Source organism: Grampus griseus (assembly GCF_964374135.1).
Source record: "Grampus griseus genome assembly, chromosome: 5".
Taxonomy (NCBI): Eukaryota; Metazoa; Chordata; class Mammalia; order Artiodactyla; family Delphinidae; genus Grampus; species Grampus griseus.
Window position 1 is genome coordinate 75935196 of NC_138998.1, and position 14886 is coordinate 75950081.

General features: G+C 45.0%; 1 protein-coding gene across 2 annotated transcripts in view; it reads right to left on the minus strand.

Annotated features, from left to right (window-relative positions):
- The window catches only part of PARP14 (poly(ADP-ribose) polymerase family member 14), a gene marked incomplete at its 5' end in the record, with an annotated part of 48658 nt that extends 40732 nt beyond the window's left edge, over positions 1 to 7926 (minus strand). For both annotated transcript variants that reach the window (XM_082654411.1, XM_082654412.1), the window contains 3 exons: positions 1747 to 1780; positions 2530 to 2654; positions 7740 to 7926. In XM_082654411.1, coding sequence (XP_082510537.1) covers positions 1747 to 1780; positions 2530 to 2654; positions 7740 to 7926 — 346 coding nt within the window. The remainder of the gene's footprint in view (positions 1 to 1746; positions 1781 to 2529; positions 2655 to 7739) is intronic.
- Positions 7927 to 14886: the final 6960 nt, after the last annotated feature.

The window sequence follows — 14886 nt, forward strand, 5'->3', positions numbered from 1 at the left end:
GGAAATTACCAGTTTTCTAATGGATGTATACAAAAATAAATAAATAAATAAATAAGAAATAGAACTGACATTTGTAAGTGTTTATCATGGCAGAGTAAAATGCTATGTGCTCACCAAATCCATTTTGTTTTCTTCCTAGGCAACATTTCCCAGACTTCCTACAGTTGAGTTCCTACAGTAGAGTTCATGTGGCTAATGGAATATGGGTGGATCTGGTGAATTCCATTTTCCAGACCTGGCCAATCAAATCTCCTTTATGTGAATCTCCTTCTCCCTTGCAGTGACCTTGAAGGCCACATATCACAGATAACGGTGTCAAAAAGATGGAAGGAGCCTGGATTCCTGAATAATTGTGTGAAGCAGTCTAGACTCCCCCCACCACCCTAGCTGCCGACTACACTGAACTATGATCTGGGGGGCTTGTTTGTTACAGCAGTTAGATGACCCTGACAAAAACTCCTGTTACGTGCTGGATGTGACACCACACAAACACACACTCATGCCAAATAAAAAATAGCTTAAGGATTCGATAACAACATAAATTAGCATTCAGTGAGACAGGCATGACAAACCGGAACGACTACCGGAGTCGGGGTGAGCTACATGAGCTCGACCCTTGACTCTGCCACTCTTTAGCCACGTGACCTTGGGCACATCTCTTAATTACAAAATGAGATGATTGGACTTAAGTGAATGGAAAGAGCCTTTCCACCAATATAGTTTATAACCCCATGACTATGAGAAGCTTCATCACGAGAGTGGCTTGGTTGACTGCCAAATAAAGTCAACTTGATTGTGTCAACGATCAAGCCAAGAATCCAAACCAGGGAGATGAAGGAACTGGGCTGGCCTGGAGTGGCTTCAGAGAAGAGGAAGAACCTGAGTAGATCCTGAAGACTATCCTAGAATTTAGGTAGAGAAAAGTGGAGTAGAATGTATTGTGAGCAACAGAAGTATAGGCAGAGTGCCGAGACTACACCAAAACCATTTAGGAAATGGTGGCAATTTGACAAATGAAGCTTAAGGAGCACTTGTGCAGAGGTGTAAGAAATGAGGCCACGTATGTGATATCATATGGTATTTGTCTTTCTATGTGGAATCTAAAATGCGACACAAATGAACATATCTACAAAACAGAAACAGACTCACAGACATAGAGAACAGATTGGTGGTTGGCAAGGCGGAGGAGGGGTAAGGGAAGGAAGGATTGCGAGTTTGGGATTAGCAGATGCAAACTATTATATATAGGGTGGATAAACAACAAGGTCCTACTGTATAGCTACTAGGTTGCTGGCTGTTTCCTACAGCAGATGGGACGAGAAGAGCTGCCGCTGGTCTGGAGAGCTACACCACATCCTGCACCCAGCGCTCAGAAAGCAACACTAACTGACTTAGCCACACACAGCACCCACTGTCACATCATGTCCTTGCTTCACAATGGCTGGATGGGCACAGGTAGACTCTGAAGGTCAGTTCATCCACCTCCCGGGTACCTCTTTATCCTCCCATCAATTGCAAGGTGTCTCCCAGCCCCCACAGAGAGAGCTGTTCCCATCCTTCTGACCTGAACCCTTAGGGCTCAAGAGGCAACCCTTGCACAACTGGCTAGGAGGATGGAGATGATGCAGCCCAAAGCATCTCTCAGCTAACAAACCTTGCCTTGTGAAGTCAAGAAGAGAAGGATGACCTCCGCAACACATAGTGTTTAATATTGAAAGCAAAACTGCCTGGTGGATGAAAAGTTACCTGATTCTTTGACACGTTCTTTGGTCTTGGATTCCTGAAACCCAAACAATAAAGTAGCATTAATAAATTACTAATAATCTCTTTACATTAAGAAAGTGTCCCTAGGACCAGACTGGAGATGTAGGGTCTACAGAAATTATAACTAAAAGCACAGGCAATGATGCTGTTTAATATATAGCACACAAATCACCTGTAAAAACGAGTCACAAATAAAAGAAACCCCAAAGGAGCACCAAGTGTCTGAGGTAAGACCTAAGTCAGAGAAATAATTTAGCTCATGTTCGTTTTCCCATTTAACATCTATTGAGTGTGTACTATTAACAAGCACTAGGCCATGTGCTTTCCTAAGGCTGTCTCATTTAATCCTCACAACAACCCAATAATCCAAAGAGGTCAGTACTATTACTATCCCATTTTACACTTGAGGAAATACTTAGTACATTACAGTATAGATCGCTGGCCCCTCTAAACCATGTGAAAATGAAACCAATATAGCAAGTACCTGGGACAAACAGACGCAAGATTTTACATCTCAAACCACCATTATGGTAACCCCCCAATCTTGAATTTTCAAAAGCGTCAAAAATCAAACAAAAAGTGCTTCTTCTTCCATTATTTCATACCTACCCTATCACCACTCTCACTCCCTCCACATCTGTAAGTTGCTTTCCTCACCCCAGTTTGAGTTGTACTTCTCATTCCACTGTATTTCCTCATCGTGGTTCCCATCCCACACACCTTGGGAGAACACCCTACTTCCCTTGTAATCACCCCTTTCCTTACCATTGTTGGAATTTTCCCCTCCTGGACTTCATCCGTGGCTCTGGGCAACTGGACAGTTAACTTGAATGTTCCTTTTCCTGGCCATACTAACTCGTGGTTCTCTCTCGCCAGAACTTGCTGCCGAACTGAAATTTTTTTTAAAAAAGGCAACTGTTAAAGCAATCTTTGTTCACAAAATTATTCTGTGATTTCTGTAGGCTTCATCATCATCAGTCAACGGCTTGGTCAGTTTCTCAAGAGAGGCTATGTGTGGTGAAAAGGGGGAAGTTTAGCAAGCAGACACAGATTTGAATTCTATCTTTAAACTTACTTTTTTAACCCTGAGCATGTTCCTTAATAAGCCTTATTTACAAAATCTCAGTCTTCTTGTCTATTAATTGATGAAGACTGTCTTGTGTGGGTGTTAACATGGATTAGATTCAAGAAACATTATAAAGAACTTAGTACAGTATGTGATGCCCAGTAGGCACTCAGAAAGGTAACATTATTTATTCTACAGTGAAAGGAAATAATTAAAGCATCCCTCACTGTGAGCCAGGGATGCTAGGACACGACATTATGAAAGCCATGTTTTAGGAAAGTGACTCAGGTGAACATAAGCAGAATAGCGAGGAGCCTCATTAAAATGGTATTTCAATCAATTCTTTAACCTGTGATGATAAGATGGGAGAGATTCTTACCAAAAAAAAAAAAAATTAACACATATTTGGCAGCTGGGCTGTAGTGGAAGAAAAAAATGAACAGTGGACATGAGTCCAAAGACCTGGATTCAAATTCCAACTCTGCCACCAACTAGCTGTGTCATTGAGAAAATATCTTAACTTCTTGCGTCTCAGTTTCCATACGTGAAGCAGTGTCTGTGAATGAATTTTGTGACACCCATAAGAGCTGTGTAACTGTAAGTTATTGTACAATTATAAGAAGGAGCAGTCAGAGAGAGAAAAGGAAAAGCGGTGTATCTGAGACAGTGGAGAACAGGGAATGAGTGAGTTTACAGAAGGAGGCCTGGCCAACGTAGTCAGGCGGTACGAAGAGGTCAGGGCGAAGGAGAACCCTGGAGAGTGCCCTGCATTCACAGGTGTGGCTCTGCTATGGATGTTGGGCTACTATGTTGTATTCTGATATGGTTGCCTGCTGAGGCTGAAGATACAGGTAGAATCTTTCATCAAAAGGGACTTGAGGCCTTCCCTGGTGGCGCAGTGGTTGGGAGTCCACCTGCTGATGCAGGGGACACGGGTTCGTGCCCTGGTCCGGGAAGATCCCACATGCTGTGGAGCCGCTGGGCCCGTGAGCCATGGCTGAGCCTGCGCGTCCGGAGCCTGTGCTCCGCAGTGGGAGAGGCCACAACAGTGAGAGGCCCACGTACCGCAAAAAAAAAAAAAAAAAAAAAAGAGGGACTTGAATAGCTTTCCCACCTCAACCATCCATGCAGAGGATGAGGGAGGTAATGACTTAATTGGATGCCACCTCAAAAACAGGCCTCAAAAACAGTATGAGAAGGAATGCCAGACTCTAATTTCATTCTTTGTGAGCAGGGTGGGTGTTTTTGCATGGACTCCTGATAAGCTGTCCTAAGCTGGAGTGAAGACTAAGGACTGGATAGGACCCCTGAGCCCAGAGAGCAGGCTAAGTTTTATAAGCCAAGCTATCTAGAGTCATGGACCTCTGTGTTACATTCCTTTTATTATTCCCTATACTTTGGTAGAGTCCTGTCCAGGTATCTACATGTGCCAGCGTGTTCTGAGATTGTGTGTAATATGTATGGGCACAACTATTTTAAGAGAGCAAGTGGTAGCAGTAACAGCAAGTGATCCGCAACAAGGAGAAAGTGAATCTGGGAGGAAGAAGAGCTGAAATGCTGCCATCTAAACACCCTTACCCATGTGGACAGGCTCTCTTCTGCACCAATCTCAGACCATCCATATTTAATTTAAGGAGAAGCTGACAATAATCAGGAGCAAAATTATGACCAGAAAAGATGATAAACGTACACATCTGAAACAGGATTTAAAATCGTTTTTTTATATAAATTTTTTTTTATTTATTTTTGGCTGAGTTGGATCTTCGTTGCTGCACGCGGGCTTTCTCTAGTTGCAGCAAGCGGGAGCTACTCTTCGTTGCGGTGCGCACGTTTCTCATTGCAGTGGCTTCTCTTGTTGCGGAGCATGGGCTCTAGGCGCGCGGGCTTCAGTAGTTGTGGATCGCAGGCTCCAGAGCTCAGGCTCCGTAGTTGTGGCGCACGGGCTTAGTTGCTCCGCGGCATGTGGGATCTTCCGGGACCAGGGCTTGAACCCGTGTCCCCTGCATTGGCAGGCAGATTCTTAACCACTGCGCCACCAGGGAAGCCCGGGATTTAAAATCTGACAAGGCAATTTACACTCGACTTTTCGGAAATTCAGCCAATTATACAGAAGTACACAGCTTCCAAGTAGTTTCTGTTTGCTATCCACTCATTTCTACAGAGGAGTGCTTTGGGGCTCATTCTTATTATGTGAATGATAAGAATCAAGTTGTGTTACACTATAGGCCTGCACCTGTTGTGGCCACTTCCTTCCCTGGAGGGCAGAGGGTGTTCCTGTGGAAGAAGACCTTTGTCCGAGGGACAGTGCTGGGGTAGGTAATATGATGTTAGCAAACTCCTGACCACTTGCTTCTGAGAAAGCCATTCCTCTGGGAGGAAACCAAAACTGAACAGGGACTTTCCACGCCTAAGAACTTTGACCATACAAAGAGCTGCACTAAGCTGTGAGTGTGGCTGGGTGGGTACTACTGCAAGAAGGGCATTAGAGCAGTCTAGAGGTGGGTGAAGGGAGAAAGCAGGCTGGGAGATGGGAAGGAAGAAACCTCGCAGGGAGACTGAAATCACTTCTGCTTTGAGGACTAGAACAGAATGATGTTATCACCACACAATTATATTTTTGCTGTTTGTATTTTTACGAGGTTTGTATTTTCTACAATTATTTCCCTTTTTGTTCATTCAGGGTCATCAACAAACAACAGGGATTCTCAGACTTTAGCGAATCAGTGTCACCTGGGGTGCGGTTAAACATGCAGATTCCCACCCACCCCACACTCAGGGTACCTGAGCCTCTAGGACAGAGCTGGGAATGTGCCTGTTTAACCCGTTGTGATTTGGATGCAGGGGGTCTGTTGCCGCAATGTGAGGACTACTCTTGAGGATAATGGGATTTTAAAGAAGAAAGAAGTGTCCCTAAGGGCCAGGTCCATGGTGATGTTGATAATCGGAATCAAAATGGTAAAATCCTTTGAGGAAAAGTAAAGCCCCGGGGAAATGGCTTACATTGCACAGATGCCCTTTTGAGCATTGCTTGGTGAAATTAACCCTTGGAAAACTTTTTGACATTGTTCTAAGGGCTCTGAGTCAGGCAGGTCTCCTGACCCCTGCCCACCTCGCTTCCTTCACACGGGTCTGTGCACCCCTCTCTTCTCTGGGTTTCATTCTTTCCTTTCTGCATCCCTGCCCTAGAGCATTCCAATTGCTCTGATGGCCTCGTAAGCCTCCTTGCTTCTCCTCTGACCCAAATGCTTCTCCAAATCCAGCAACAGGAAGGCAGGGTCAGTGGTTGCCCACATTCTTGCCTTTGAGATCCTGATGGAAAAAACTGTGCACTGGGAGAACAGCAGGTCATGTGCTTCCCAGTGCAGACCTGGTAGGTGTCTCGAGCAAGCAGATAACTGGTGGGTACTTGTCCTCCCGCTTCCCTAATAGCAACAGCATGAGGAGAGGTTAACTCAGCTGCTCAATTGCCTATGGGGAGGGAACTTCCCCCTCAAAGTTCAAAACTCCTAACCCTCAATCAACTCAGAATGCCACCCCTGCTCCCAGCCTGAGGACCACCCTGAAACCAACTGGAGAGGTTCCAGCAGACCCTCGACGAAGATACGGTGCACTGATCAACAGTACCTGCCTTTCCCCTCCAATAAGTCTCTATATTTACATGCAGACAATGAGATTCTAGGCAGTGCTTCTGCCCCTCTCCCAAGTGATCCCAGAATCACTGGGAATCTCCACCATGGGGAAATCCCTGTGACTCCTCACATTGCTTAGCTCCCTCCATCCTTCCCCATCTAAAAAATAAGAGAAAGCACAGGGGCTCTCCCTCTCTCTCTCTCCCAAGCGGAGCATCCTGTAGAATCAGTTACCAAATCCAGACGGTACGCAAACATGCATCTTCCATCCCCATGCTGACTTTCCTTGTTCAAGGGCTCACTGGTCCTCACTTGGACATTGCATGACACTCTTCAAAGGTCTGATGTCCATGGTCTCTCCCAACAGAAATCACTGTACTTATCTGCAACCAAACTTATCTCCCAAAAGTATATTTGGACATGGCTCTCCCCTGCCTCCCTGTGGGGGAAAGTTCATACTCCTTAGCACGTCATGCAAGGTCCTCTTTTATCTCAACCCAATATTCTATTAGCCTTAATTTCCACCCCACTTCTTTTTAAAAAGGAAGTTTAATAAAAGAAGGCCTAAGATTTTTTAAAATACAAGCACCCCCTTTGTAATCTTATAAAATTTCCCAGATCCCACCTGTTCTTTTTAGAGCCAGTCTCCAGACCTCGCTTGTGCACAGAGATAAGGAAAGGGCTCATTCCTCAAACCAAAGCTGCCCAAGGGCACCCAGCACTTCCCTGGAGATGCCTTTGCTCTCCCGTCCCCAGCACTGCAGCCAGCTCCCATCTGAAGAGCCCTCCCCAGTATCTCGCCTATCAAGAACTGAATTCACCCTCAGGAGTCAGTTTAGATGTGACTTTCCTGGAAACCTTCTCTTCCCTTCAAATTGTGTTCCCATAAAACCTCTGGAGTTCCAGAACTGCGGCTTTCATAGGAAGAAGACAAAAATTGCAATGGCATTGCAGCTCTGCCCCTAACACACGATGCCACTACACGATGTAGCCTCGTAAAATGAGGTGGGTGCACCAGCTCTCAGGCAGCTCCCTTCAGTCACACGGTGCTAATGTTTATTTAAACCACCTGGGAGGTCTGCCACCAGCTCCGGGAGCGCCTGGAAGCGCCGCGCACGCAGCGTCCCCGACGCGCCGTGTCTATTCTGCGCGCCCCACGCTCTTTCCTACACCTGCTGCCGGAGCCGGACGAAATCTCCCGCCCCGCGCCCCAGCCCCAAGTTTCCCTGGAAGGAGAGCCCCCGCTGTCCCCTCTCCCCCGCACCCCTTGCCCCCCTCACCGTCGTCGAGGTAGAAGAGCACAAGGAAACGAGGCGGGCTCCCCGGCGCCTGGCGGACCTCACACTCCCCGCCTCCTGATCTCTTCTGGCTCTGGAAGTACATCTGCAACTTGGTGCTCAAGTTCTTCGGGGGGTGGGAACCCCAGGACCCTTCGACCAGCAGCGGGAAGGAGCCAGGCGCAGCCATCCTCCTCTCCGCTGGTCTGGCTCCGACTGCAGGCCCCTCCCAGATCCCGGTGGTTAAACATCTTTCGCTTTCGTTTCCCAGAACACTCCTCCCACCCTTAGTTCCTGCTTTTGGAACTTCCCCAGCTGCCCCAAGCTGGGACTAGAAACCACCGTCCTCCCGACGCCTCCTCCCCAATTCTTCACCTTCATCTCTGGACCACGGCAGAAGGTGGTATCGCCTTCGTGGCCTCCCTGCATCTGTATACGCGGGACCCTAAGCTCAGGGCACTCTCTGCCACTCACCCAAGCCACAGGTGAAATCAGCAGCTCTGGTCACTGGACCTTGCGGAAACACGAAGAAAGCTTAATTTTTGCCGCAGGCCGCCATTTTACAAACTCTGATTCTTTAGAATGTCTGGGGCCCATTTTCAGTCTTCTTTCGACAGTCACCTAATTATCAGAATTTTACCTTGCTTCCCTCCTGACCTGTTAATATTCTGTGTCTAGAGATGTGAGGGAGACAGTACGTTCACAGCTGTCTTTTTATGGAATACTGGCTAGGTGCCACGCACGCTGAATGGATTCAACCAACAGACACCGTCTGTGCCCTCCCTGCGCTCATGAAGCCGTGGGGATGCAGAGCAGTTAGGACACAGTGGAATAAGTGCTTTTGGAAGGAATATGCAGGTGTTCCTGGAACAAATTAGGAGGGGCTCCTAGCCCAGGTGTGGGAGCTCAGGGAGGGTTTATGGGGAGGCAACATGGAACCTGAAGCCAAGGGTGATTGGAGATAACCTTGGCGGGTGGGGAAGAGGGGAGTTCCGTGTGATTTACTTGTATGGGATCCCTTGAGCTGCTGGGCGGTAGCCAGAATAGAGGCAGGAGGCCAGCCAAGTGGCTACTGTAGTGTCGCAGGGGAGAGATGAGGGTGACTGAGACCAGGGTAGTGATCTAGGAGAACAGAGAAGGGGTGGGGTTCCGAATTGATATTGGACTTGCGGAAGGATGTGGAAAGCGAGAGCAGACACTCAAGCGTGATTCCATGGTCATCCATGCATGGCCTGAGCAGCTGACTAGATAAAGTGGCATCTACCCGATGGGAGCACTAAAGTGGGAGAGACGCTAGGAATGTGTGTATCCTTGACCATAGTAAGGGAATGTTTCAAGTGAGAAGGAGGGATCATCATTCAAATCAAATACAACCAATACATCAGGTGAGAGAAATGTCTCTTGGACTCAGAGGACCTGGCAAGCGCTGTCTTCTGGTGAGGAGGGAGTAGAGGGCGGTGTACAGAGATCTGAAAGGAAGGGAAGGGAGGCAGCAAGCGCTGTCAGCTCTTTCCAGAAGTGTGACTGTGAAAGGGAAGAAGTTAGGTAGCAGCTTCTGGGGTTATAGAATCGGGGAGGTGTTGTTATTTTTGGTTTTTGGCTTTTAAAATATGTTTAAGCTGGAAGAAGCTTAGAAATGTTTAAATAGTGTTAGAAAAGTAAAAGGAAGGTTGAGGACACAGGTTGTGGGAGAATGTGGGAGGGGATCCTGGGGGCATTGGCCCAAGGAAGGGACACTTTTCCCACTGCACCAGGAAGGAGGAGCTGGAGTACAGAAGTAGGTGATTTTGAATGACTGCCGATGGGAAGGTCTGTAAGTTCTCTCCTGATAGATTCTGTTTTCTCTGTGAAGAAGGTGATGAGGCCTCTTAGGCACTGCCAAAATTAGAGCTGCTTCTCCCTGCAGGGCTGGACTTTATGTATTATCTCTTAATCACAATGAAACAAAATTTCAGGAAGAAGAGAACCAGAGATGGGCCAAAGAGAGGTTACAGGACTTTAATTTCTGATGCATAATAATGCTAAACAATATTCAGCTATTTTCTCCTACCTGCAGCTTTCTTCCTGCAGGTGGCGCTCATCATCCAGTCCAAACCACCCTGGGCCCCTGCAGGGGGAAGTGGGGAAGATACAGAACGGCCAGCCAGGGCTCTCAGCCACAGTGGTGACTGTTTCTCTTCAGGGCATTGTCACCCTTTCCCTTCAAACCACAACTAAAATCAGCACTCTCCTTTAACCAGTTTGGGAGTCCAGAACTGGGCAAACAGTTATCTTTTTCCTCACACCATCGTTTTACAAAAATAAAATCAGAAATAAACTATAGTAGAAGTTGTGGCAGGCCATTTCTGGATTGCTTTCAAGGATTTATTTAATTATTAGCAGTGTATTTTGTCACACATGGGCTGCTTATTATTCCTGGGTTGACTGGGAAGAATCTATCAGAGGATCAGGATGTCAGGTCTTGAAAGCCAAGGGAAAAAAAAAATATTCTAGAAGGAGCAAATTGCTAACCATCATTAGCCCCTGAAGTACTTTGTCTTCTCTCCTCAGTCGTTTTGACCCTTTTCATTTGTTGAACCCATACCCTCCCCCCTCCCCCAGTGTGCTTATCCTCTCTCAATTCTCTGTCTCCATAGGGTGTTTGCCTCCTGAAACTCACTTCCTTCCAAGGAAGCAAGCATCCTCTCAGGGCCTGGGGGAGAGCAGATTCCAGCAGAGAGGCGGCCATGTTTACGTGGCTGTTCCCTGTTTGTCTTTCCACCAAAAAGTCCTGGCTGATCTTAATAGAACAACCCACATCCGCATTTGGGGGCTGAACTTCCCTTTCTCTGCTTCATCTAAATTTCCCCTTTCAGCCTCTCTACAGACTTCTATAACCTAGCATCAGACTCCTTTCAAGTTCTCCACAAGCCAGCATCAGGCCCCCCATTTCTCCCGCTGAAGTATATATTGGGGAAGGGGTTGGCTTTCCCATCTGTCCTGAATCAGTGAGTTGTGAGCACCTCATGCCGAACTCTCTGCCTCACTTTGCTCCTGCAACTGCTGGCCTGGTCCCCCAAAACAGAATGTGACCTCAGAAGTGAGGCAAGCTCCCCTGCCCGTTACCACTCCAAGTTCAGTCCTCAGATGGAGTCACCTGATGGACACGCACCAGTTTGTGGACTTATTCCCTGTGCTCCAATCCCTTTTAGGAGTTTCATCTTCTTCACTCTTCCACAAGGAATGTCTCTGATGCTCCCACTCTCTAGTATGGTAATCCCTAATGGTATATTTTCCCAAATAAGAGTCATTTAGGGGCTTCCCTGGTGGCGTAGTGGTTAAGAATCCGCCTGCCAACTTAGGGGACACGGGTTTGACCCCTGGCCCGGGAAGATCCCACATGCTGCAGAGCAACTAAGCCCGTGAGCCACAACTACTGAGCCCACATGCCACAACTACTGAAGCCCGTGTGCCTAAAGCCCATGCTGTGCAACAAGAGAAGCCACGACAATGAGAAGCCCGCATACCACAACGAAGAGTAGCCTCCATTTGCCTCAACTAGAGAAAGCTCATGCGCAGCAACAAAGACCCAACGGAGCCAAAAATAAAAACAAATAAATAAATGAATTTATTTTTTAAAAAATAAGGGGTGTTTCCAAGTGAAAAAAGGTCATTGAGGTTCATTAATACTATAGTTGCTGGGAAGTGGAGGGAGACTTCTGCAGAAGAGTCCAGAGCCGACTTGATCTTTCCAAGTTCATGTGATGGGAAGAGTAAAGCAGAGTAAAGATCCTTCTTGGCCATTCAGTAGGTACTGAATCAGACAGACATGCACGTGTCTCAAGACAGGCATTAACTATCAGAGAGAGTACAACCTAGATCATACTAAAAAAGAAAAGCATACAATATTTTATTCCTACACCATATCATGCATGATCACCAGTGATGTGCTGTTAAATATTGAACAACTTGCTCTCTGGGAAAAAAAAAAAAGTTTACATTTATGTGTATGTTATTATAAATTTTACTGACATAAAGGTTGTATAGCACATAGTTTACAAATAATAATAAAATGTATAATATTCTTTATTGTAAATTTCAGATAGTTGATTCTCACTGAATGTTTCAAAGATGTTTGCCCAACTCTCATATTTGTACCCAATCTATGGTTGCAATTGATGAATGAGGGTAGTTCTGATATAAACGTTGGTCGTTGGTTGATACTTTTGTCTACATTAAAAAGGGAGATGAAGATGAAACAATGAAGACATGTGTCAGAATTTGTTATTTGTCAATGCCATGGGCTCCTTCTTTGCTGAATGGGATAATAGTTTTCAACTACCAGAAGAATAATTCCTTTACAAGGTTATGGCTACAGACATGACATACTTTTAAATTTAGTCTGCCTTATTAACATATTCTCCATTACTTTCTTAAGTCTTAATCAACAAAACAATAAATTAAGCCCTGATTTGTAGCGTTTTTCAATTCCATGGTGTAAATATTCTCACCATGGCTGATTTTAAGCTCCCATTGTGATAGTACTGAATGCAGAGTTGGGAAGAGATGAACAGTAGCATACCATTGTATAATACTTCTACCATACAGTAGACGTAAATAACTCAAGAGTACAGATAATAGTAAAGTGTAGTGAAATAATTAGAAAGTGATGAATCTTTTAAAAATATAATCCATTTTATTATAAGTTTATACAATGTAATTCTAAATAATGGTTTTTAATAACTGGCTCACAAAATTTTTGAAAATTGAAGAATCAGTTCTGGTGAGCCAGTATGACTTGTACCTCCAGCACAAAACCGTACTACTCTTTTCACATCAGAGGTAGTATTATCAGATAGAGCAGCTGGTATGCTCTCGCCCCTCCCAACTCCTCCCACACACACCTTAGTACAACTGTTATACTAATATTCTCCTAGTCAAATAGGCTTTAAAGCTGATTGCTTCCTTTCATTCCTATGGACAATTAGTCACCAAGACATTCATTAATCTGTTCATTACTTTTGAGAATTCTACCCTGGAAGAAATAAAAGGGTAATGAAAATCATGAAACAAGGACAAATGTAGTTTAAAATGTTAAAGTGTAATAATTAATACAACAAACTTATGAGAAAATTAATATTACCTCCATTTTACTAAGAGGAAACTGGGGCACAAAAAACGTTAAATATCTTGCCCCAATGTCACACAACTAGTTAAAGGTTAAGCTGGGATACAAACCCAGGCAACCTTACCCTAGAGCTCAACATTACGATACCCTTGCACAGTGATGTTCTGCTCAGATCCCTTCTACAGGGTAATAAACCCACTCCCCAGCTGCTGGTCATATCAGCTGTTGACAGTTCACAGCAGGATCTCTCACTCGCCTTATCTTTGCTTCATCTTTCCCATCAACAGTTTCCTCATGGCAGAGAATATTTATATCTCCTACATTTGAGTCCAGTTCTACCCACAGGCTAGGTTAACCATATCATACTTATGTGGCCCAAACAGCAAAGCTGTGGTAGTGAGGGTGTAGGGAAATGGGGTCTCTCATGTGGTGGGTGATTTGTTAATTTCCCCTTGTAATTTTGCCACTTTTTGCTTATCTGCTTTTGCTTAATTTAAGGCTATATTGGTTCAAGATTTTTATATCATCCAAGTGAATTGTTTCTTTTTGTCATTAGTGAGTGCTGTTCTTTCTCCTTTATTAATTCTCATTGTCTTAAAGTCCATTTTGTCTTATATTAAAACCACTTTAATTTGGTTAGTCCTTGCTAAGTGTTACAGATATCTTGAGTAGGTTGGCCGCTTACTCAAAGGCAGTCCCTCCTTCCTTGTTAGGAGCAAAGTGCTGAGGTAAAGGAAGTGCCCCTTCAGACACACACTTGACTCTCGGTTCCCTTCTCATGGAATTGGTTTAGGTACGACCTGTGATCCAGTTCTAGGCAAAGAGATACAAAGGGAGTCTGCCATCCATTCCTTATATAGAGACACTTAACAAGAAATCTCTGTTCCCTCCTTTTTGGGGGATGTTATCCGGTGGAATATGCTGATGAGAGATACTGCAGCCAGAAACACTGAGAATGGCAAATTGAAGAGAGAGAAAGAGTCCAGGTCCTTGAGGGCATAATCGAGGTACAGAATAAGCTCTAAAACCACCTACCTCCAGATTTCTTATTGAGTCAGTAAACGTCCTTGTTGTTGAAGCCCCCTTTAATTTTATATTCAGTTGCCTACAGCTGAAAACATCAGCCAGTCTTGGGGGAGGCAGTTCTCTGCAGGCTCAGATGAACTTCCAGGGAGGGATGAAGCTGTGACCTGTCAGCAGCAGATGTTTCGAGCAACTGAGAGAAACGCTAGTCATTCCTGAAATGAGGATACAAGAGGAGACACCCTTGTATCCTCTTCAAGGTATTAAGAGTTAGGGTAATATGATGGTTAAGGTCTGGGTCAGACAGACTTGGGTTCAAGAGTTATTCTGGATTTTACCAGCTATGTGACCTTGGGCAAATTAATCAAAATCTATAAATCTTGGTTTTCTCAACTTTAAAAAATAAGTTTAATAGTACTCACCAGGAAAAGTTTTTTTCAGGATTATATAAGACAAAAAGATAAGTATATAAAGAGTATCATATACTGTCTGACTTCACGTGTTTCAATTATGCTGTTTTTTTCCTCTACTCTTTCTCTATTTTTGATTGCATTGTTTTCTGCTTTTATCTCTATGGTTGTCTTTCTTTGGTTTGTTTTGGGTTTAACTTGCTCTTCTTTTTCTAGTTTCTTAAGATAGAAATTTGTACCATTGACTTGGGACCTTTCTCTTTTTTTTGTAAGCATTAATGTTATAATGTTATAATTTTTCCACTAAGTACTGCTTGAGCGGCATCCCATCCTTTGTTTGAGGGGGAAGGTAGGGAGAGGGTGATGAGGAGTGATGAGGTGAAGGCTTCCTTCTGGGGCTCCTTAGAAAATGCAGAGGAGGGAATCCCCCGGTGGTCCAGTGGTTGGGAGTCAGCGCTTTCGCCGCAGGGGCCCATGTTCGATCCCTGGTCAGGGAATTAAGATCCCGCAAGCTGTAAGACATGGCCAAAAGAAAGAAAGAAAAGAAGAAGAAGAAGATGCTGCACTGGAAATCTTGGTTACCAGCTCTTGCTCCCAGATCATATCAGTT